General features: G+C 32.6%; 1 protein-coding gene across 1 annotated transcript; it reads right to left on the minus strand.

Moving 5' to 3' along the window:
- Positions 1 to 3,897: 3,897 nt before the first annotated feature.
- LOC140433389 (endoglucanase-like) lies at positions 3,898 to 26,202 on the minus strand. Its single transcript, XM_072521403.1, has 4 exons — positions 26,131 to 26,202; positions 8,599 to 8,799; positions 8,297 to 8,536; positions 3,898 to 4,210 (listed from the first exon to the last, which is right to left on the minus strand). Exons 1-4 carry the CDS (start codon positions 26,165 to 26,167, stop codon positions 3,972 to 3,974), a joined length of 717 nt encoding a protein of 238 aa, XP_072377504.1. The 5' UTR covers positions 26,168 to 26,202; the 3' UTR covers positions 3,898 to 3,971.
- Positions 26,203 to 26,765: the final 563 nt, after the last annotated feature.

Below are 26,765 nucleotides of genomic sequence, written 5' to 3' on the forward strand. Positions count from 1 at the left end.
TGGTAAACTACTCTAAGATGTAGGCAAAATATATGTAAACATGTTTTTTGAAATTTTATGCATATATACCAAATTAAATGTTAAAATGTTATAATAATAGTAAAAGCGTTATTTCATACACGTAACATGTGGTAGTAGTTACATGATGAAATAGAACATGTAAATCGAATTTATTAGAAAGTTTTTTTTACATTTTTAAACAATTTGTACGGGTAAATTAATAATTTGATAAAAACAAATTACATATTCGTAAAGTATCCGAAAGGTAGATAGGGATTTAAAAAAGAAACATTAAAATCCATCGAGCTGTTCCGGAAATATAAACGCTTTCTGAATATGTAAAAATAATTATTTTGTGAATACCAACAAAAGTTATTCTATTTAAACTTTGATAAATAAAGGCAGATATCGAGCACAGTTTTATTAATTAAATCTTGCCCAAGTACTTTCGCTCACTAGAGCATCTTCAGGAGCATTTCGTCAATTTTGGGCTATCCGACAATTGTAGAATGTCATAAACATAAAATTAAACATAACAATTAAACAATATGTTTAATTTTATGTTTATGACATTCTGCAATTATTGTTGGATAGCCCAAAATTGACGAAATGCCCCTGAAGATGCTTTAGTAAGCGAAAGTATTTAGGCAAGATTTAATTAATAAAACTGTGCTCGATATCTGCCTGTATTTTATCAAAGTTCATTTATTCGAGCATTCAACTTTATATCAAGTTATTCTATTTGTTTCTAAGTAAAAAATTAACATATTTTTGTAAACTTCTTTTTCAATTTTTTTTAATATTTTCAATGAAGACTTACTCTTTCATTTAGTGTAAATTGTTGTAAATTTTCTGGGATAAACAAATAGAATAAAATTTAAACAATTCAACGAATCGCTTGGAAATTTTTATCACATACTATCACAAATTACAAATCCCAACTTTGAGGTACATTTTAAAGCATAAGAACAATTTTGGCAATAGTTATAAATCGATTAATTTTTTTTAAATTTCGTTCTTTTTTGCATGGTCTAAGTAGGAAATCGAGGAGGAGCATGTGTAATATTATACATTCACACCGATATTATCAAACTAAGAATGAGAATAGAACAAGTTGGAACTACTACCAACTAATTGTAGAAAACGTTCTGGAGTCTGAAGAGCCTGAAAACTGGAAAGTAAATAAGCAGAAAAAATTAAAGTAACTAATATGAGTTACCTAGTAATATGAGTTTTGTAATATCATTGTCTTTTTTAGATAGTCATCCAAAAATCTACCTGTGTTTCCAACATGTGGACACAATAATATTTAACAATATGCAACATTATCAATGAAAAACGTTATGGCATTTTATAAGTCGTTTTATGAGTTTAAGGACAAGCTTACACAAGATGCCCATATTATGAAATATTGTGCCTCACGAAAATCGTTCCGAAAAACGCACATCCAACGTTATGACCTGTCAAGAAATTTTTAATAGCAGTAAGTGATAAGTTGACAATATCATTTATACCTCACTGTGGAAAATGTCATTGTGAGGAGATTGCCGCCTTTGATAATAGACCACTTAAGCGAGAAATAATAAAAATGTGCGACTGGCTGTAAGGGAAAGTATAAAAATGAACAGGAATGGTAGGAAAATGATAAGCTTCCCTCAAACAAATGGCATTGTCATAAGTAACTATTACATAAGTATGAAACAGATCAGCTGTATTCAAAACTATCAGAACTTAAAATTCAGACTCCCATAAACATCACCCATTTACTCTCCTTAGATAGTAGAAGAAGTATACGAACTAATATGTAACTTTCTTTTTAAAGTTGGATACATTATTTAAAAACTAATATCTTATATTACAATCCTGTGGCTAAAGGACTGGTTTCCAAGACAACTCACCAAATACACACACACACCCACACACACACACACACACACACACACACACACACACACACACACACACACACACACACACACATACACACACACACACACACCTACACACACACACACACACACACACACACACACACACACACACACACACACACACACACACACACACACACACACACACACACACACACACACACACAGAGACACACACACACATACACATAAGTAATTATTAATTCTGATATCAACAAATATAGGAAAAATATACATATGTAGTGCAAGAAATATGTAAAAACCATAACTGATTATAAATCTTCTTCTTCTTCTTCTTTTTCTTTATCTCATGCTATTTTAACGACACATTTCCTTCTGTCTTCACTTATCTTTCGATCTCTTAGCGTATTTCCTGTAATTCTTCTCAGTACTCTCATCTCTACCGTTTCCAGTAGCCTTTGCGTTATGGCTGTCGGGTCTTGTTTCTGAGGCATATGTCATTATTGGTCTTACACTGGCTTTATAAATTCTTATATAAAATATAATAGAGTGAGAATTCGGGGCGCGATACATTTATTATATGAAAAGGGAATATCACTGGATTTAGTAAAAACCATTGAGAATATGTATAAAGATAACATAGCTATGGTAAGATGTAAAGGAAAACTATCGCAACCTATCAAATATGAAACTGGCATTAGACAAAGAGATTCGCTGAGCCCATTAATATTTAATCTGATAATGGATGAAATCATAAAGAAAGTTAAAAAAAGAAGAGGATATAGAATGGGAGAAAAGGAAATAAGGATAATATGCTACGCCGACGACGCCATAATAACAGCCAAAAATGAAGATGACCTACAAAGATTAATTAAAGAATTCGAAGATACGGCGCTCATATACAACATGGAGATCTCAACAGAGAAAACTAAAGCGATAGTGATATCAGTGGAACCGAGACGATGTAAACTAGTCGTAAATAACAATAGAAAAAAATAATAGAACAAGTGATGGAAACTGAATACTTGGGAATAAAACTGTCAAGCTACGGACAAGTGGAAGAAGAAGTACAAAAACAAGTGAACATGGCAAACAGCAGCAGGATGTCTCAACAACACAATCTGGAGAAACAAATACCTCACAAAGGAAACGAAAACCAGGATATATAAATCAACAATAAGACCGATAATGACGTACACAGCGGAAACAAGAGCAGATACGGCGAAAACACAAAGACTACTGGAAACAACAGAAATGAAAGTCTTACGAAAAATAACAAACCAAACTCTAAGAGACAGAGTAAGAAGTGAGGAAATACGAGTGAGATGTGGTATAGAGGAAATAAACTCGTGGACCAAAAGAAGAAAAGTGGAGTGGAATCAACACATCGAAAGAATGACAGAAAATAGAATAGTACGAATAGCAAGAGACAAATCGGCCAAATGAAAGATCATTGGGACGACCGAAGAAAAGATGGTCAGACAACGTTAATTAAGGCTAAAAACCGAAGTAAAACATTCATTAACCCTATTTATAAAGTAGGAAGAAGAAGAAGAAGAAAATATAAGAGGGCTTCACAAGTCCCGATGACCAAATTCGGATTTCCACACTCAGTGAATGTGGCCTCATGAATGAGTGACCTCATTCTCAAAAATCAGTATAAGCATAAGCGGAACGATTCTTGGTAATTTCCTGCGTAAATGTTTAGACGGAACCAAGATCAAATGAAAGAGCAATTTGTTTATTATAAGTAGACTCCAAAATGTTTAGATTATCAAATATCAGAGACGCAAAAAGAATAAGAACCTTTTTTGGTGTTTGATGATATACAGGGTGAAACGTAAATGTTACAAAATTTGCAATTAAGATAAGACGTTACTATATCTGAGAGGCTAGAGCCAAAACAATTTCCTCCCAACGTTAGTTAAAGTTTTATTCTTACACGTTGGCTCCCAACTTTCTATGGGTGGTTATATTGTTAAAACTTTAATAAAAAATATATCAGTTATAGCAAAATTATTTTTAATAATCAAACTAAACAATAAGATGTATGGTTTTATTTTATCTGTCTAATTCTGTTTATAATACACAACCACTTCTTTCAACAAGTTCCTTTGGACATTGTACTTGATAAAACGTCACATCAGGGTTAGAAACACCTTCCATAAATGTAAACCTCCATTTGCATCCTGGTTGTAAAACATCGGGAAGCTCATTACACTCTTCTTCACTGTGAACTCCCCCATATGGGTCACCCCAGCCAGTATTTGGAGCGTTCCATTGAGCCATACAACCTTGAGGGTAGATACCCACTCCACCTAAAATAAACGCAATACATATTAATACATTACCTAATAAAAAATAATAAATACTTTTTAAAGCCACTTATCTATGTAACAGAAAATTGATATATGATTTTGAAAATAACCTTTCTAAATTTTCCACAAGGAAAATGAATTTCCTGTAGTCGGCTGTATACCATAAATTACATAAATTTTATTTAAAAAATTCTTTATAAAAAGTTATATTTATTTAAAAGAGAACACTTTCAGAATAGTTGCTAACCAAGATCTATATAGAAAATACAGCTCAGGGCCAGCAACTCCAATTGGGAGTTGTAGGTTGACATGTAGTAAATCTATTTTAAACTTTACCATCGTACAAATTTATCACAAACTATATAATATATAACAAATTTATTAACATTTAAAGAAGTTTTACCCATTATTTAGTGGCTTCACTCATGTATACCTGATAAGAGCACTGATGATGGTTTAAACAGGGTCAGATTTACTTGATTGTGGAGCTGAGTTCTAAAAATATCCCTTATTTCTTTTTTTTTGTAGTGGACAATAAAATTTGTTTAGATATAAGTTGTTTTAAAGTTTTTTTAAGAATTGTTTATTTTTGTTATTATATTTTTTAAGTTGTTTATTTTTGTTGTTTATGTATATTGAAGAAGAGTGCGGCAAAGTTAAATATATCTGATTTTGTACATAAGGTACCATTCTGCAACACGCGACCGAGACAGGAGACCGAGACAGGCGACAGATAGGCGAGACCGCGACACCAAGTGAACTGTCACCCCTTGAACTGGGTACGCGACCGAGACAAGCGACATACTAGAAACGTGCGGCTAAAAAGAAGGTATAATGACTTCGAAACTACTCTTTAAAAGGTTAATGGAAGAAGAAGAAGATGACGATATACTTCTATATTACATGTTTCGAATAAAAAAACGGAGTTGTATAAATTCTATATTTAAAACAAGGCGCGAGGAAGGCTTTTTTAATTTATTAATAATGAATCATTTATTATTAGATGAAGAAAAATTTAGAGGTTATTTTAGACTGAATAAAACACAGTTCGATTATATAAACAATTTAATAGAGAAGGACATACAAACGAAAGGCGACATAACATCAAAAGAAAAATTATCTTTAACTTTAAGGTAAGTTTTATATCTTAATACTAAAAAAAAATATTAATTAATTTTATAATGAAAAAAGGGAATTGAAATAGTCTCCATCATGTTGTGAAGCAGACGTACTACTATTGGTTGCAGAGGCTGATCTAGAGGGAGAAACGACGGATGAAGCATAAATATGTTCGTCTAATGTCGGGGGAGCTGTTTGAATGCTGCTTTCCATATCCATTTGCATTAGTTCATATTTTGTCAAAATGTTGAATATTTCGCTCCTTGCCTGTACTTGAAAACGCTGGTTCAATTTTCTCATTATAGATTTAATATGGTTGCCAAATGTATTAACTTCGTCATCATTTTATTTGATAGTGTTTATTTCTTGCAAGAATATTTGTCTCTGGTCGTCTCGTTTCTTGAGATAAGTCAAAAAATCATCTTCGACTTTCTTTCGTTTTTTAGCTGGCGGATGTGTAGATTTGGCTGCCTCCGGAGCCGGTTGGATCGACGTATCTAGATTTTCTTCACTAACAAAGGGGATTTCTGCCTCTTCAGTTGACATAAGACTTTCGGAAGAAATATTGGAGGCACTGGCTCTTTCGGTGGATACCTATTCCAAAAACCGAAGTCTTTCAAACAGCTCCCATTTGGAATTTTTAGCTGGAGCACCCGATCCAGTTGCCATTTTCTTTTTACGTTTGTAACGATTATACGAATCTCGAATGTACTTCCACCTTTTTTTACAGTCAGCATCTGCAAAAAAAGAAAAGTATTGTGTTATGTATCAACTAATTGTTAAAATAATGTTATTGTTATTGGTAAAAATTTAGTGATACAATTGTATTTTTTTCAGATTTCTTGCTACTGGAGAAAGCTTTGCATCTCTCTCATATGCTTATAGAATATCTGCATGTTACATTTCAAGAATTGTGAAAGAAGTATTACATATTTTAAGAAAAAAAATAATTCCTCAATTTATGCCTGAGCCTACACAAGACGACTACAAACGTATTTCTGAGAACTTTTGGACACAATGGAATATTCCGAATTGTATGGGAGCCATCGATGGCAAACACGTTCGTATAAGAGCTCCTTCAAAGAGTGGATCTTTATTTTTTAATTATAAGGAATATTTTTCTATTGTACTCTTAGCTATTGTGGACTCTAATAGCAAGTTTATAACGGTAGATGTCGGTTCTTTGGCAAAGAGGGAGACAGTAGTATTTTCAAAAAATCTGTAATGGGAAAAAATATTATGGACAACAAATTTAATTTCCTTGAGCCTCAGTGCCTTCCAGGAACTGATGTAAAACTAGGTTACTATTTAATAGGAGATGAAGCTTTTGGTCTTAACACTTACATGATGAAACCTTATACAAAAAGAGACGCGAAGAATGATTTAAGTAAACAAGTTTTTAATTATCGACTTTGTCGGGGTAGAAGAGTTTCAGAAAATGCATTTGGGTTGTTGGCCCAGGTATTTAGAATATTTTACACACCAATAGCGATTGCTCCAGAAACATGTGATGACCTAATATTAGTTAGCTGTTGTTTACATAACCTACTACGTGAAGGCTTTCTAGAAGAATCTGGGAAATCTGTTCATCGGTTGAATAGTTCCGATGTAACGTCACATCCAAATATGCAGTCTTTAATTCACACAGGCGGTTATACAAATAAAACCGGATTTACCGTAAGAGATGAGTTGAGAAAATATTTTACTTCTGAGGCTGGTAAAGTTTCTTGGCAAGAGGATCACGTAAAAAGAACAAACTAATAAATATTTTAGCTGTACATGGTTGAAATTTCTTTTAATAACGATAACCTATATACACTGGAATATTCAATATCTCACTATTGCTAACCTTTATAATTACGTATAGTATTATAAATATGTATTCACAAGAGGTTATACCTTTTAAAAGTAATGAATTAAAAATAAAATTGTAACTTACCAGTTCTGTTCATTTTTTCTGCTATATCCTTCCAAATATTTTCCCGAACGATAACATCCTTGTAGGATTCTACTTGAGGATCGTATAGTGGTGGGCTCTTAGATAATAACTCTATTAGCAATTCATCTTCCTCAGCACTAAATTTTATTTCGGACATTATTATTAACAAAAATGCATATACAAATCAGCGCCAACTCAGAAGTGTCGCGGGACGACACACTTCACTACTGCTCTTGTAGGAGACCGAGGAGACACAGACAAGCGACAATCGTTTGTCGCTTGTCTCAGTCGCAGGCTACAGAATGACCCTAATATAATTGCATTGAGAACAGACGTGGAGAGACCACAATCGGTCTCGCGTATCTGTCGCCTGTCTCGGTCTCCTGTCTCGGTCGCGTGTTGCGGAATGGTACCTTAGATTTACGATAGAGTCAACTTTTGGATTATTGTTACTTGTAAGGATGTCGGTATTTTTATCCAATGTTGTCCCAATTTGAGGTTCCGACTGTGTAAAATGTATGTAGTCATTAACTTTAGTTACTTAGTCTAACTTACTAGTCATAAACTTTAGAAACTTAAGTGCCACAATAGACAGCAGCAAGTTACTTTTACCTCCGCTTATACCATATCATGAACACAAGATCATAAACAAATATTACTAGGATTTAGCCAGAGTGTTACATCAACACATAAAAAGACTTAACTCGAACATGGTCTATTTTTTTTTAATAAACTATATTAGAAGACCACAGAAATGTCAACTTACTATAACAATAACGAACGCTGCTGTGTATTTCTTTAATACAAAATTAATGGAGCAGTATTAGTTCTCTAGCATTTCAGTCTGTATAAATATTCTTTATAATAATTCTAGCTTTAGCATTTTGTTTATTAAATTATGACAAACTAATACTTAGGGATTTGTCCGCTTTTAAAAATAGTATTATTTAAGCAGTTTTAATATCTTTCCCCTATGGTTATACTTTAAGGTAAATGAAAATATTATTATTTTAATCGTAAACACTTACCTCCAGGAATATCGAGATCAAATTGGTTTTCATACAAAGTCTCACCAGAATTAGTGACTTGAACCAAGAATTGCTTTCCTTTGAGTTGGCCTTCAAAATTAAGTAACATGCAGGAACAGCACATACTATAATCCAGACCACCTGTAAAAGAAGCAGCAGCAAACCCATACGATAAAGTGGAGTTAATTAAAAATGGTTGGTTATTGTTGCATGTAAAAGCAGTACCATTTTCACCACATCCTATAAAAATAAGAGACAAACAATTTATTGATCATACATCCTTTAAACATCTACCGGCTTACCAGAGTAATCTGTAATGGGAGCTACAGTTTCGCCATCAAGTTTGCAGGAGTTGACAGGTTTTTGATCGGGTGTATCAATATTGTCTACCCAGGCACATGATGGTTTGCAGCAGTCCCAGTATCTGGTGGTAACCCCTTTTCCGCTTAATCCATCAGGAATTGGGATGATCTCTGGGGAGTCCTCTGCCGTGATGGCTGTTACTATAAAATTCATACTTTTAGGTATTATTTATACGAAGAAAATGAACGTCAACTAAAAATGCAAAATTGTTATATTACTTTGTAGATTCTATATAGTGGCAAACAAGACCAATCTGGTAATATTATACAAAAATACTGGTCTTGCTCTTGTAGAAAGACATCTTTTAAGGTGCCATCCTTACTTGTTACTTGCATCTATGAACTAATTTTATATTTTAATGTTATCCGTTTGGTCATAGTAGAGATTTTTGATGATTTTAAGGTCGTTTTAATCTATATTGACAATTTTTGGGATTAAAATTAGCTTATTGTGTTTAATGGCGGCCGTAACTTAGTATCTATGCTACTAGCTTAACAAGCTGGAGGGCTTTCCTGCGCACTGGCGCCTGAAATTTTAGTCACCACCATACTACGGAGGGTACGTAAATCCTTCGGTTCTGGTTACATTAGTGGTGATTAAGTCATGTTATAGGCGCTTGCGCGACCTGAAATCCCTAACACTAGACCTTCACCAGAGGGTTACACGAACTTTATTTTACTTTATCGTGTTTAATTCTACCAATTGCCATTTAATATACTATAAAACATATATCGCAGTTTACATCTTTAAAATAAAACTTGGATTAACAAGAGTACTTCGCACGTATCTAAGGAGTCGCGAAACCCGAACTGCATTCGAGTAAGCTGTTTTTTAGATTTTTTGTATATTCCGTTATGGATTATTTTGAAAAATGTTTTCAATAAGTGGCTCATCATCATCTTATCATCATTAAGCTTTACAATCCCTATGATTATAGCTTATGCCGTAGCTTTCAAAATTCTATTCTTGGGTGAGGTGAAACTTCTTCTAGGCCTTCCTTTACACTTGAGCCATAGTCGTGTCCAGTTAGATATCTTTCTCAGCATATCTGAGTGTTGGCGTCTCTGTATATGTTCTATCCATTCTAAGCGAAGAGATTTTATGTATCTGACTATATTTTCTCCCTTTAATTCATCTTGAATTGCATTATTTGTTTTCATAATTTTTTTTCAGTCTTTTGTTATAGTAAGTAGCTCATAGAACACGGTATTCTATAATTATCACATTCTATTGGGCTGGATTCATCCATGTGTCTTTTGTTCAACTTTTAGCCAGTTTTTTTTGTTTTTGTTAACCTTGTATTAATTAATTTTGTAAATTAAATAAGTCATGTTGTTTTTGTGGTAGTTGTATTTTATACCCTGCTTCCTTAACCTACATGTTATGTTAAGTATTTATTTAGAATTTCTTGATTAATTAAGTAAATTTTTCTATCTCGTTTTGTACATTGTTTGTTTTTTACAATTAAATGAGTCATATTCTTGCTCTGGTAGATATATTTTGCACCCTGCTTCCTTAACCATTCGATTTTCTGATTGCTTTCTCTTTCGTTTTTCTTCTGATCGTTTTTATTCTATTGTAATCAATCTAGTTCTTATTTTTACTTGGCATCTATCTTTATCATATTCAAACGTTCTTGGTTCATCCACACTTTTTGTTTAATTTTTTACATTATGTACATATTTATTTAGAACTTCTTGATTAATTACGCTATTATTACGTTATTAATTAATTAAATTTTTCTCTATTGTTTTGAACATTGTTGGCTATTATATTGATATCAGTATCTAAAATCATGTATGTCTAGCAGAACATTTACTTTTATCTGTGTTTTTTTTAATTTTATATCGTTAGAAGCCATGTATTTTGGCTCACTTTTCTTTAATACAACTCGTAATTTACCAATGAGGGGGTTGTGATCGGATTTTATGTCTGCAACTGGTTAATATTTCACTAAAGTCATTCAAGTATTCATTATTTCAAATTGTGGTTGAATGACAAAGTCTATTAACAGCTGTCTTGATTATCTCTTTCGTCAAGTACAAAAGGTGCTACTATATCTTTTACTTGTTCGTTCTATATTTGAGCATTAAATTTATCCAAAATCAGGTTTAAATTGTTCTTGTGTAGTTTTTTTTATTAATAGTGGTAAGATCAGCATAAAACTTTTTAAAAAACTAATAAGTTAAACTAAGCAGTCTCGTATTGGAAAAATATTTGTACTACTCCATATACACTACTGTTGTCCATTTGGGTTGCTTAAATGATATGTTCGGTAATCATAAAGCTCGCAGCTTAAGAATTTCACTTGTTGTCATAATCTAATGCATTTTTCTAGCTTCCTACAATATTTTTATAGTCCAGATATAAATTTTAATGATTGTATTAGAAATTACGCGTCGGTTTCCATTCCCATCTGTAATGACCTGGAAGGTCTCACGATTTCATTGAATATTTATTATGATAACTATACTATATATAAAGAATCCATAAGGATCTTTAAGTAGTTGTTTCTTCACTTGCTTTCTTCATCCTCACGTCTTTGACTATTTTTTTTTTGTTTACTGCGCTTCGAGATCGATTTATATATATGATATATAATATATATCATATATATGTAGTCGGTGCGTTTTGATTTAGTTTAAGTCTTCTTACAAACTCTCTCTGATGACGGGTAGACCCAGAAACACGTGTTAGGGAGTGGTAAGAGACTTAAATTAAATCGAAACGCAACCGTCTTCGTATATTTATCGTCCTTACTCGACGCAATGAGTACAAGAATGATGGTAATTTATATGGGTAAATTGTTGATGCATAGTGGAATATAAATATTCCCAGCATCGCTCTGAATGGCTTGATTAAGCTTGGGTATACAATTTACTTTAATTGCTATCGACACATTTAACTTCATATTTCCTCACTAGAGGTCTCTAGTAGCATAATTTGGTAATTGTTTTTCCTATAATTGCCAGAGTAGTCGGTGCGTTTTGATTTAGTTTGAGTCTTCTTACGAACTCTCTCTGATGACGGGTAGACCCAGAAACACGTGTTAGGGAATGGTAAGAGACTTAAATTAAATCGAAACGCAACCGTCTTCGTATATTTATCGTCCTTACTCGACGAAATGAGTACAAGAATGATGGTAATTTATATGGGTAAATTATTGATGCACAGTGGAATATAAATATTCCCAGCATCGCTCTGAATGGCTTGATGAAGCTTGGGTATTCAATTTACTTTAATTGCTATCGACACATTTAACTTCATATTTCCTCACTAGAGGTCTCTAGTAGCATACTTTGGTAATTGTTTTTCCTATAATTGCCAGAGTAGTCGGTGCGTTTTGATTTAGTTTAAGTCTTCTTACAAACTCTCTCTGATGACGGGTAGACCCAGAAACACGTGTTAGGGAGTGGTAAGAGACTTAAATTAAATCGAAACGCAACCGTCTTCGTATATTTATCGTCCTTACTCGACGCAATGAGTACAAGAATGATGGTAATTTATATGGGTAAATTATTGATGCATAGTGGAATATAAATATTCCCAGCATCGCTCTGAATGGCTTGATGAAGCTTGGGTATACAATTTATATTAATGGCTATCGACACATTTAACTTCATATTTCCTCACTAGAGGTCTCTAGTAGCATACTTTGGTAATTGTTTTTCCTATAATTGCCAGAGTAGTCGGTGCGTTTTGATTTAGTTTAAGTCTTCTTACAAACTCTCTCTGATGACGGGTAGACCCAGAAACACGTGTTAGGGAATGGTAAGAGACTTAAATTAAATCGAAACGCAACCGTCTTCGTATATTTATCGTCCTTACTCGACGAAATGAGTACAAGAATGATGGTAATTTATATGGGTAAATTATTGATGCACAGTGGAATATAAATATTCCCAGCATCGCTCTGAATGGCTTGATGAAGCTTGGGTATTCAATTTACTTTAATTGCTATCGACACATTTAACTTCATATTTCCTCACTAGAGGTCTCTAGTAGCATACTTTGGTAATTGTTTTTCCTATAATTGCCAGAGTAGTCGGTGCGTTTTGATTTAGTTTAAGTCTTCTTACAAACTCTCTCTGATGACGGGTAGACCCAGAAACACGTGTTAGGGAGTGGTAAGAGACTCAAATTAAATCGAAACGCAACCGTCTTCGTATATTTATCGTCCTTACTCGACGCAATGAGTACAAGAATGATGGTAATTTATATGGGTAAATTGTTGATGCATAGTGGAATATAAATATTCCCAGCATCGCTCTGAATGGCTTGATGAAGCTTGGGTATACAATTTATATTAATTGCTATCGACACATTTATTTTCATATTTCCTCACTACAGGTCTCTAGTAGCATACTTTGGTAATTGTTTTTCCTATAATTGCCAGAGTAGTCGGTGCGTTTTGATTTAGTTTAAGTCTTCTTACAAACTCTCTCTGATGACGGGTAGACCCAGAAACACGCGTTAGGGAGTGGTAAGAGACTTAAATTAAATCGAAACGCAACCGTCTTCGTATATTTATCGTCCTTACTCGACGCAATGAGTACAAGAATGATGGTAATTTATATGGGTAAATTGTTGATGCATAGTGGAATATAAATATTCCCAGCATCGCTCTGAATGGCTTGATGAAGCTTGGGTATACAATTTACTTTAATTGCTATCGACACATTTAACTTCATATTTCCTCACTAGAGGTCTCTAGTAGCATACTTTGGTAATTGTTTTTCCTATAATTGCCAGAGTAGTCGGTGCGTTTTGATTTAGTTTAAGTCTTCTTACAAACTCTCTCTGATGACGGGTAGACCCAGAAACACGTGTTAGGGAGTGGTAAGAGACTCAAATTAAATCGAAACGCAACCGTCTTCGTATATTTATCGTCCTTACTCGACGCAATGAGTACAAGAATGATGGTAATTTATATGGGTAAATTGTTGATGCATAGTGGAATATAAATATTCCCAGCATCGCTCTGAATGGCTTGATGAAGCTTGGGTATACAATTTATATTAATTGCTATCGACACATTTATTTTCATATTTCCTCACTACAGGTCTCTAGTAGCATACTTTGGTAATTGTTTTTCCTATAATTGCCAGAGTAGTCGGTGCGTTTTGATTTAGTTTAAGTCTTCTTACAAACTCTCTCTGATGACGGGTAGACCCAGAAACACGTGTTAAGGAATGGTAAGAGACTTAAATTAAATCGAAACGCAACCGTCTTCGTATATTTATCGTCCTTACTCGACGCAATGAGTACAAGAATGATGGTAATTTATATGGGTAAATTGTTGATGCATAGTGGAATATAAATATTCCCAGCATCGCTCTGAATGGCTTGATTAAGCTTGGGTATACAATTTACTTTAATTGCTATCGACACATTTAACTTCATATTTCCTCACTAGAGGTCTCTAGTAGCATACTTTGGTAATTGTTTTTCCCATAATTGCCAGAGTAGTCGGTGCGTTTTGGTTTAGTTTGAGTCCTCTTACAAACTCTCTCTGATGACGGGTAGACCCAGAAACACGTGTTAGGGAGTGGTAAGAGACTTAAATTAAATCGAAACGCAACCGTCTTCGTATATTTATCGTCCTTACTCGACGCAATGAGTACAAGAATGATGGTAATTTATATGGGTAAATTATTGATGCATAGTGGAATATAAATATTCCCAGCATCGCTCTGAATGGCTTGGTGAAGCTTGGGTATACAATTTACTTTAATTGCTATCGACACATTTAACTTCATATTTCCTCACTAGAGGTCTCTAGTAGCATACTTTGGTAATTGTTTTTCCTATAATTGCCAGAGTAGTCGGTGCGTTTTGATTTAGTTCAAGTCTTCTTACAAACTCTGATGACGGGTAGACCCAGAAACACGTGTTAGGGAATGGTAAGAGACTTAAATTAAATCGAAACGCAACCGTCTTCGTATATTTATCGTCCTTACTCGACGCGGTAAGTACAAGAATGATGGTAATTTATATGGGTAAATTGTTGATGCATAGTGGAATATAAATATTCCCAGCATCGCTCTGAATGGCTTGATTAAGCTTGGGTATACAATTTACTTTAATTGCTATCGACACATTTAACTTCATATTTCCTCACTAGAGGTCTCTAGTAGCATACTTTGGTAATTGTTTTTCCTATAATTGCCAGAGTAGTCGGTGCGTTTTGGTTTAGTTTGAGTCTTCTTACAAACTCTCTCTGATGACGGGTAGACCCAGAAACACGTGTTAGGGAGTGGTAAGAGACTTAAATTAAATCGAAACGCAACCGTCTTCGTATATTTATCGTCCTTACTCGACGCAATGAGTACAAGAATGATGGTAATTTATATGGGTAAATTATTGATGCATAGTGGAATATAAATATTCCCAGCATCGCTCTGAATGGCTTGGTGAAGCTTGGGTATACAATTTACTTTAATTGCTATCGACACATTTAACTTCATATTTCCTCACTAGAGGTCTCTAGTAGCATACTTTGGTAATTGTTTTTCCTATAATTGCCAGAGTAGTCGGTGCGTTTTGATTTAGTTTAAGTCTTCTTACAAACTCTCTCTGATGACGGGTAGACCCAGAAACACGTGTTAGGGAGTGGTAAGAGACTTAAATTAAATCGAAACGCAACCGTCTTCGTATATTTATCGTCCTTACTCGACGCAATGAGTACAAGAATGATGGTAATTTATATGGGTAAATTGTTGATGCATAGTGGAATATAAATATTCCCAGCATCGCTCTGAATGGCTTGATGAAGCTTGGGTATACAATTTATATTAATTGCTATCGACACATTTATTTTCATATTTCCTCACTACAGGTCTCTAGTAGCATACTTTGGTAATTGTTTTTCCTATAATTGCCAGAGTAGTCGGTGCATTTTGATTTAGTTTAAGTCTTCTTACAAACTCTCTCTGATGACGGGTAGACCCAGAAACACGTGTTAAGGAATGGTAAGAGACTTAAATTAAATCGAAACGCAACCGTCTTCGTATATTTATCGTCCTTACTCGACGCAATGAGTACAAGAATGATGGTAATTTATATGGGTAAATTGTTGATGCATAGTGGAATATAAATATTCCCAGCATCGCTCTGAATGGCTTGATTAAGCTTGGGTATACAATTTACTTTAATTGCTATCGACACATTTAACTTCATATTTCCTCACTAGAGGTCTCTAGTAGCATACTTTGGTAATTGTTTTTCCTATAATTGCCAGAGTAGTCGGTGCGTTTTGGTTTAGTTTGAGTCTTCTTACAAACTCTCTCTGATGACGGGTAGACCCAGAAACACGTGTTAGGGAGTGGTAAGAGACTTAAATTAAATCGAAACGCAACCGTCTTCGTATATTTATCGTCCTTACTCGACGCAATGAGTACAAGAATGATGGTAATTTATATGGGTAAATTATTGATGCATAGTGGAATATAAATATTCCCAGCATCGCTCTGAATGGCTTGGTGAAGCTTGGGTATACAATTTACTTTAATTGCTATCGACACATTTAACTTCATATTTCCTCACTAGAGGTCTCTAGTAGCATACTTTGGTAATTGTTTTTCCTATAATTGCCAGAGTAGTCGGTGCGTTTTGATTTAGTTCAAGTCTTCTTACAAACTCTGATGACGGGTAGACCCAGAAACACGTGTTAGGGAATGGTAAGAGACTTAAATTAAATCGAAACGCAACCGTCTTCGTATATTTATCGTCCTTACTCGACGCGGTAAGTACAAGAATGATGGTAATTTATATGGGTAAATTGTTGATGCATAGTGGAATATAAATATTCCCAGCATCGCTCTGAATGGCTTGATTAAGCTTGGGTATACAATTTACTTTAATTGCTATCGACACATTTAACTTCATATTTCCTCACTAGAGGTCTCTAGTAGCATACTTTGGTAATTGTTTTTCCTATAATTGCCAGAGTAGTCGGTGCGTTTTGATTTAGTTTGAGTCTTCTTACGAACTCTCTCTGATGACGGGTAGACCCAGAAACACGTGTTAGGAAGTAGTAAGAGACTTAAATTAAATCGAAACACAACCGTCTTCGTATATTTATCGTCCTTACTCGACGCAATGAGTACAAGAATGATAGTAATTTATATGGGTAAGTTGTTGATGCATAGTGGAATATAAATATTCCCAGCATCGCTCTGAATGGCTTGATTAAGCTTGGGTATACAATTTACTTTAATTGCTATCGACACATTTACCTTCATATTTCTCACTAGAGGTTGTTGCGTTCTGCACATACGATGACCTCAATATAACAATTGGGGTCATCCTGAAGGGGGAGAGAAGATATTTTGTTCAATCTAGAACACGCTGGTTGCCCCCTTTCGGATTGGGTATGTATATTAAAATAAAAGAAATGAAAACAAGTGGACTGTATAAAACTCTATTTTAACACGAAGTAAAAGCAATCATAAATATACATAACCCAATATACCTACAATTATAAATAAAGAAGAATATATTACTTAAAAGAAGAAGAATATATGTAGTACAAACTTACACACAAAAAGAGAACCATAAACAAAACAAAACTGTCGATTGTATATATACCACGTTATAGATAGAAATAATATACAAAAAATAAAAAAATATGAATATATATGTCATATAAAAACAAATTATTAAACTCAATGCAAAAGTATACTCATAATACACATTATGAGTTAATATTAGGTAATAAAATACACAACACTGTGATATATATACAAAAAGAATAGTGAAATTATTATAATATGAAAAATATACAAATCTACATAAAGGTAATGAAATGTTCTCAATCAAGTTCAATCGCGATCGCGGCACAACTGATAAAAAGTTCGAAGCAAATATGACATCTATATACCAAGTAAACGTACTTGATATATGCAGCAACAAAATTATGGTATTGTTCCTTACCCAATGAGAAGATGGCACTCCGGCCACCGCAAAAAATATGTCTTCACCGACGAATAACAGGAACCACCAAATTCATAATAATGTAACTTTTCTACACAAAACGACTTCCTCGGTCAAAGGACCGATGCAAAGTATAGTAAGGTACTCTTAACCCAAACGCACACACATGTGTGTGGTTTGAGAGATAAAATTCGACTCTGTTACATGACCGCAATGAAGTGTCTCGACGCGCTGATCTTAACTTCAAAAACACATATCCTTATCTGGCATATGGAACTCGCCCTTGTTATCTCGCAGATGGCTCGTCTTGGAATGTTTAGCCCTTAAAACTGCTGTGCCCTTGTACACGCAAATCTCGTTTAAATATACGGGGAGAATCGAAACTATTAAAAAGTCTGTTAATTTATTACAAATGTTTATATATCGTTGCGAAACTGCAACAGAGGTCTCTAGTAGCATACTTTGGTAATTGGTTTTCCTATAATTGCCAGAGTAGTCGGTGCGTTTTGATTTAGGTAGAGTCTTCTTACAAACTCTCTCTGATGACGGGTAGACCCAGAAACACGTGTTAGGGAGTGGTAAGAGACTTAAATTAAATCGAAACGCAACCGTCTTCGTATATATATATATATATATATATATATATATATATATTATTGGCCAAATTTGGATATTTAGTATTCTAAATTTTTTATTCTGGCCATTACTGAGATCTTTTGCCGCATGCATTGTTTATTGGAAGGGTTAAATAAATTCTGAGAATTGTGTTTATATTTGAGTATGTTGCAATAATGTTTTACTGAATAAATGACGACATGGAGACAGGCGAAATAATATTTTCGATACTTATCATATTATTAAACTGTAATATTTCATTTTTCAGTTTTGATAGGCTTAAGTCTTGTTCATAACATTTTAATTCCTCTATTGAAGAGTCACTAACATCACTATCATGAAAAATTGTTTTGAATTTACTGACTATGATTTTATATTCCTTAGATCTCTTTTTTAATATTGTTAACTAAAGAATCGCATACAATAAAAATAATTTCATGTTCTGGAATTACATCATGAGATAGTTTTCGTATTTTCTATCATTTTGTTATCATTCGCATATGCAATATCTATAACTTCTTTATATGTTTCCTTTGCTAAATTGGTCAAATCATCTCTAACAGTTTGTAAAGTTATAAACGTCACATGTTTGTTATTTTTATTTTACTATATTTATTTTAAAAATAGTTGGCGCTCAATCTTCTGTCTACTAAATATTCTGTATAAATTCTTTAACTTTAATTTACACTTATTTTGATTCTATACTCCATTCTATTCTATGCCATAGACATATATAAAATGTTTATGCTCTACTCCAAAGTAGTCAGTTGGCAACTCGTGATTTTTGTTATTGTCAGCAATTTCAGTTCCGCTTCAAGGTAAAATTGGGAATCTGTTTTTATGCATAACTGTGTAAGGAGATATCTTTGCCCGTAAATTCATTTATATCAATAAACCTTCATCGGAATAAGTCGATTTCTTTATATTTCATATTTCACCAATATCCAGTGTCATTTTTGATCATTTTTTATATATCTATCTTATACCTCTTTCTTGACATAACCTATTCTCCAAACCACGTTTTATTTTCAACTTTATTAATTGTATATTAATAATTATATATTTATTTAATCTTTGCCATTTGCTCTTTACTATGTAGTATTTTCTTAAATTGTAATTATTTGTAATCTTGTTTTAACATGGCAAGGAAATGTTTCAAATATATGTAGATGCTAACACAAGTTTTCTTGTTTGAATTTTTGGCCTAATTTATATTTTTCTTGTCCCCCTTGTTTTGGAACCACATAGTCGACCATAGGGATTAATATACTGCAGTAGCATGGCCGTTGGCATGAAAACTTAACATCTCCCTGGAGGTATTATTCATTACAATTTCAACCATATTCAAACAAGTATCTGAATCCGGCAACATCACTAGCTGCATTCTACAAACATCCAGTTAAATACAATCAATAAGTTATCCAATCAACTACATGGAGACATAAGTATTATTTCTTTATTTTTTAAAGCTGTAATCAGGATTTGCTTATTTTTTATTATTTAAATAACTTTCTATAGGTGGTAATGATCACAAGTTTGTATGAAATTTATCAATGAATCATATATTAAAACTGCTTGATTTAGGGATTCTTATTTTTGTTAAAGGGTCTTATTTGAAGCATTTATTCTCTCTAAAATATTTTCCCATATAGTAAGTAACAGTACGTATTTAAATATATCAAATATTGTATGTAAACTGGCAGCTTCGAATTTTGTTAATAGCTTTACATCTTTTCTTTTAGGAAAAAATACTTAAACAATGATTAACTTCTTCATAATTTTCCTTTAAGGATTTAATATTATCGGAGCTAGCAGACCACCTGGTGTCATAAATAAGTTTGATACTCAAGTGTTGGATCTTACAAAATGTTTGTAATGCATTCCACCTACTTATAGAACTTGAAACAAATAGGTACAATTCCTGAATTATATTGGAAAAAGTAATCATTTCCACTCACATTTTGGCAGCAGAGTTTCCAATTAAATTGAATGAATGATTTGCGCATATTGTAATTGGCAGAAAAATATTGATTACCAAATCCTACTACATTCTACTTAGGAATTAGCTAGGTAAGTTGTTTTATTTAGCAAAATAAGATCGGCTTCCTTAATTTTTCCCTTTTTACAATTTGTTTCTTTCTAGAGAGACATTTACGAATACCTTTTTTTGACCTCATTTACGTTGATTATTCAAAATCGTTGCCCGTATATTACCTAGGCCTAAACTCCAGCGTGTCCGAGTGACATATGCACAAACTTTATCAAAAGTGATACTGTATGATCGTCATTTGACAACAAAACTGCGTATTTATGATTAAAGGGTATACCAGACGAGCTTAATTGGCCACTTACTAATATAACTCCACTCGATTTATTAATCAAGAGAGAGAGAGAGAGAGAGAGAGAGAGAGAGAGAGAGAGAGAGAAACAACAAACCTACCTGACGAGTTTCTTTTCCCGCTATTCAAAAGAATCTTGTATTCCTCATTTAAATATTTTTTTTTGAGATTTTTAACGATAAAATTTTCTGCATTTAGTCGTTCCTCCGCGGTTACTATCCTGCCTGACTGCAAACAACTATCACTCCCCTTAAATTCTAGTATTGCAAACAAACCGAAATACATAGCTAACGACCTTGACAAGTCTTTTATAATATGAAAATCGCAAGAAAAGCTCAACCCAATCTAACATCTCGTCTATTACGATGTGATGTGAACGAGAATGTTCCGTTTCCTTCCGGTAATGAGTCTAATACTATTGATTTTAAATTCGAATAATCAATAATTCTTTCTCGTAAGAGAGACGTACCACAAAAAAACAGATAATGATTTACAGCTCCTGAGGAACGGAGCCTCGAGAATTTATGTCCGCGGGATTGCATGAACCCGGTACATGATTAAATTGTATCTCTGAAGTCAAGACCTTTATTAATGATATTCTACTCGCAACATACTGTTTCCATTTGTACGAATAGCTAAAGGATAAGCGCTTCTCAAAAATCTGCTTTAGGTTACAAATAACCTACCAGCTAACACTAATACTCTTCAATGGAGGAATTTTAGTTTCCTTTAACGGAGCTACTCAAGATTTTGCTTCGACCAAAACTGATGAAACTGATCGATGCAGATAAAGTGATCTTATATACGCATACGCAATATAAACCTCCTTGCTGGTCTGAGAAGATATGAAGCTCCTGTACTAACGTGTCATGAAAATACCATCTCGGAATTGTACACATGTTTAATGATTCAAAATTGTTTCCACAATTTTTTCGTTTTTCTTTAAAACGAATGGGTTAATAATGCCTAGTCAATCAAAACACTGACTTACTATTGACAAAATGCGATTTTTAGTAAGCTTACCTTCAACACTTAATACAGTAATCCTAACACTTTATTATTTTGAGATTCGTTAGTGCGAATTTCTACATTATCGTGAGCTATCAGATTGTTAGGCATCAAAAACTCCGATGTGTTTGAGTTAAACTTAGTAAGAGAAAAACAAGCTGTATTCAGAACGGTAAAATATCATTTATGTATGTCTGATTTAAAATTGAATTGGCGGCCAAGGGAATTCCAAGGGCCTTGTTCGTTATACCTATTATAACTCTTTGACTAATGTATAAATTGCATTTTAACCCATATAACAACCTTTTATACTCAATTATCTGCAATGGGTCTGAGGTATCATTGCGCCATATTATGCGCAATAATGCGTGTTGTGCGGGATCAATAGCAATATTCAACTACATATTACTTAAATCAACGGTACGAACGTACCTAAACATTCTGCCCACGTATTTAAAAATTTCTATACTGCCATTCGCTTTCTGTTTTGAGACATGGAAATAAGGAATAAAGTGTTGATCTTTACCTACTACGAGATGAGGATCTTTGACGATCTATGAAATTCCTACCTTTAAATGATCATTTATCATAGAATGATATTGATCAAACACTTCGGATTAACAATCAATCTTTTTTTTACCAAAAACCTTTTCTGTGCAATCCTATACTAGTCATCTAGTTTAGACGTTACATTTTGGGAACTAAAGGGTGTAGAGATTTAATACCTGTCAACCGGCAATATTTTAGTTGTTTCTTCAAATATACGCTCCCCCATTTCAGTTTCAGAACCAGGTTTATCGATTACAGGTATCTCTTCAGCCTTTCAAAATCTTTCCATGAGAGTATTAAGGTTTTTGTCATTTCCCTAGCATTTCCCTAACACTAGCAATGATACAGAGCGGTGCTATTCTATACAAGACATATAACTAACTAGGTTCAAATTTTGAGAAGAATTAGGAGAATCCTTCTGACGATGATATTTACTGTCAACTGAACCACCAACAATCCAACCAAACAAAGTATTTTGCATAGTGAGAAGTCCTTTATCTAGGTGAACTATGCTATTCGAGAAAAGTTTATAACAGAAATCTGCACCGAGGAGAATAGAAATTTCTGAACTAACGTGAAACTAATCATCAGCTAACGTATACTCGAGAAGAATATTGAGCTTGGATATATCAATATCTAACTCAGGCAAATTTTCTAATACTGCACAAATATTCCACTGTACTACTGGAATAAACTACGAGATCAACCAGTTCTGTTGATTTGGCTACCCGTGATCCTACTCCTAGTACGGTAGTTATATTTGAGTACGTTTTTAGACCGTTATTTTTACTTTACAAGTAGTCCATAGAATAGAACTCTTTTATACTAGACTTCTACTAACAGCTAGCGCTTCACGAGAGGCATAATTTTCCCTATTGTCATTCAAAATGGAAGCACTTCGTTGTGCATGACTGTCGACTAAAAATGTAGGAGATTGTCCTCTAGACACATCAGCGAATCCTCTTTCACCGCCTATATTCCTATTGTCCTCACTGTTGGGAAAATTGTGCAAAGAAGAATTGTGTTTTTAGTACATAACACACAGAACTGAGACGACTTACAACTAACAACTTAATGAGAATGTCCTAGACAATTTATGCAAAGTTTAGATTGTTTAACAAAAGACATCCTACCTTGGATTGAGAGTGCTTGATATCCGTGACAAGCGTAAATGTTCTAACCCTTATTATTCTAATGTAAGCATTTATTAACATATTCCGATTTACAATTTACCACCGTCATATGAAACGAGGCCTTTATACCCCTCTTTCTATAAACAGATTTATTCCTGGCTTTAACGATTAAATTTTCTAGATGAGAATATCTCTCGTCGTTAAAGTTAGGGAATTTATCAAGAGACTATTCTTTCGCTTTTTATTTCAAACTCTAGTAATCTACGTGTACCAAAATCTAAATGACTATCAATAAAACTAACCAAAATCTTTTGCAATAGTTCTGAGTCCGAGAGAGTTAAATTTTTTATAGCTTGCAACGTATTTTTTATTTGGATATAAAATTCGCGTACTTGAACGTGGCTTGTATTATTATTAAAGTACTTAATATCGCGTAATCCATTGAGTATGCTTATTTGAATATCTATCTTTCAGAGTTTTTAAAGCTATTGTAAAGTTATCATTTGTAACAGATATATTATTAATCAATTTGAGAGTTTCACCTTTGAGATATGATTTTAAATAAATAAAACGTTATACATCGGTAATTTCAGTATTATTATGAAAATAAATCAAAGAAGTTGGACCATTCATAGCTACCAGAGAAAAATATTTAGTAATTTTACACTAAGTGCTGTACTTTTTTTATAACTGATTAGTACTTGAGTTGAATCTGGTACCGGCCTATGCTTCAAAGGATTAATCTTCTCAGCTAGACGAGCTGATATCTCAGAATACAAATCCTGAATATACTATATCCTGATTTACCGAGAATTTATTAAACGCATCTTTGAATAGTGGCATTTTATTTTCTACGACAAATAAATTAGTTTATGAGTCTATGTTATTCTCAACTCTCGTCTGAATTCTGGTCATTGTCGCTTTCACGGATTTGCAATTTACCTTAGCCATTTAACTATCTATTCTTAAAGTTCAGAAAAGTACTTTAAAATAAATGTGTTAACAAATAAGAGAAACAAAGAAAATTAACGAAATGAGAGAAAAAATATTATTTCAATTAATAGCAAGATAAGCAAATTACCTAAAATCTAATCAGATCCGACTCGACTAATCATATTGGTAGGCTGATAATTGGACCCCCATGTATTTAAAAGTATTAATTAATGTAAGGTTCTATAGGTGCTGGTTCATTGAGAATAAGTAATAAGTTGTGCACGTAATGTACCAGCGACATTGCTACCTACAAGGCTTAAATCTAGCTCAATAAATATAAAGAGAGAGATGATTTTAACACATTTATTCTAATTAAAATCTAACAAAGGGATACGTAAATATATAAAAGGCGAAATAACAATCAAAGATATTACTAATATACTACAACTAAGGAAAATGACCGGAAACTAAAACCATTCTAAAACTACGATAATGTATCTGTGTAAGTTACGCACACGAAAATAAGACTGTTTTATTGCTTCAGGCCTTTACCGGTAAATGCTATACGAGCTTATAAGACATTTGCCATTACCTTATCTGCCGGGTTCTTGGATATCTCTTGCCTAGGTATACAGCAACTTTTTTCGGTATTACAGCTTCCACTAATTTTATTAAATTTTGTTAAATAAAAAGTTGGAAATATCAGTTGGAATATTAATTTTGGCAAAGAAAACCTACGTTAAGAAAAGTTAAAGTTCTTAGCGCAATCATTATGATTAATTAATAGCCATGGTGTTCCATTTAAAATAAGCCTTATATTAGATATTGAATAATCCAAAATTGAAACTAAGTTTTTAACACCCTGTAAATAAATGTTTAATAATCAATAATGGAATAAATTTAACCATTACCCAACTATTTCGCTGTAAGAGAAAATTTGTTATAATTACTTAAATAAGTCGAGAATTAGTCTTCTTTAAAAAATTTTTTTTTTCTTATAATGTAGTAAGTTGTGATTTATTTTGTATTATTTCTTTTATTAAAATTCTTTTTGATTCGTTGTGCATCAGCAAGTAAAAGTATAAAGTATACACATTTGTTTACAACTACATTGGTTTCATTTGTAACAAATATGTCAAAATGATGGGTTTAAAAATCGAGAGCAACAACTATAAATATTTTGAAATCGAAAAGAAAATTTTAAATTACGCAAAATCTATCACTTCTAGTTATAGGACATCCATATATCATTCGAAAGTGGAAAATTTTTTTAACATAATAATTCATTAATATACAGGGAGTTCTATTTAAAATAAGCCTTATATTACACATTGAATAATCCAATAATGAAACTACAAATTTTGAACACCCTGTAAATAAATGTTAAATAATTAATCATGAAATACATTTATCCAATATCCAACTATTTAGAGGTATAACCAATTTTATTAGAATTTCTTAAATAAGTTAGGAATGAGTCTTCGTTTAAAGCTTTACATTTTAAGAATATTTCACATAACTCAGAACATTCTGTACATAGGTATAGGGAAGTCTTATGAAACTATACCTAATTTTTTGCTGACAATTAGAAAATGTAATAAAATATAGGGTGTCCTATAAGAAAAAATATAACTTTGATACGCCGCACTTTATTGGGACGCCCTGTATATTTCAAAATAATTTTAAAATGTAGCCCTTATCAACCTTCATACTATAAATTTAAAATTTTTTCAAAATCTTTTACCGTTTCGCTGTAATCTTCCGTCCCGTTAGTGGTGACTCACCCTGTATATATATATATATATATATATATATATATATATATATATATATATATATATATAAATAATATATTCATATATATATATATATATAAATATATATATAAATATATATACATGTATGTATGTAATAATTAAACGTTAATTACAAATTATCTAATACATTCTTGATGACTTACCTACAGCTAATATTAAAAATAGAGGTAAAGGATTCATCTTGCACTATATATGCTAGCTCAGTGATGACTTTTATAGGAAAAACTATTTTTATCTTGAGTATTTGATTAGAATTATCTTTATATTGTGGCATGCGTCTAAGTGCATAATTTTATATTAAAAAAATACATTTTTTAAATATCTTAAAGTTATCTTAAGCATGTTATGATGTTTGAATATAAATGATATAAATAGGCTTGGTAAAACTTTTAATGTATATATATATATATATATATATATATATATATATATATATAATATATAAATACATATATATATATATATATATAAATAATATGTAAATATATATATATATATATATATATATATATATATATATATATATATATATATATATATATATATATTGTGAATCTCAAATTTTAAAGAAATTGGAATATGCAGGCATCTGTTTCTTTAGATTAAGAATATGTAATTAATGTAAGTAAAGTGCGCCATTAAAAACTTTGAAAAGTTTAAAAGTGTATAAAAACTTGTGCAAACAAACGGGACAATGAAAGGTCGTTTGTGTTTCCCTAATATTTGGTTACCAAGAACTATTTGTATATTTCGTTATTTAACTTAGGTTTAGAAAGTA

The sequence above is a fragment of the Diabrotica undecimpunctata genome, chromosome 2 (genome assembly GCF_040954645.1).
Source record: "Diabrotica undecimpunctata isolate CICGRU chromosome 2, icDiaUnde3, whole genome shotgun sequence".
In the NCBI taxonomy this organism is placed as follows: Eukaryota; Metazoa; Arthropoda; class Insecta; order Coleoptera; family Chrysomelidae; genus Diabrotica; species Diabrotica undecimpunctata.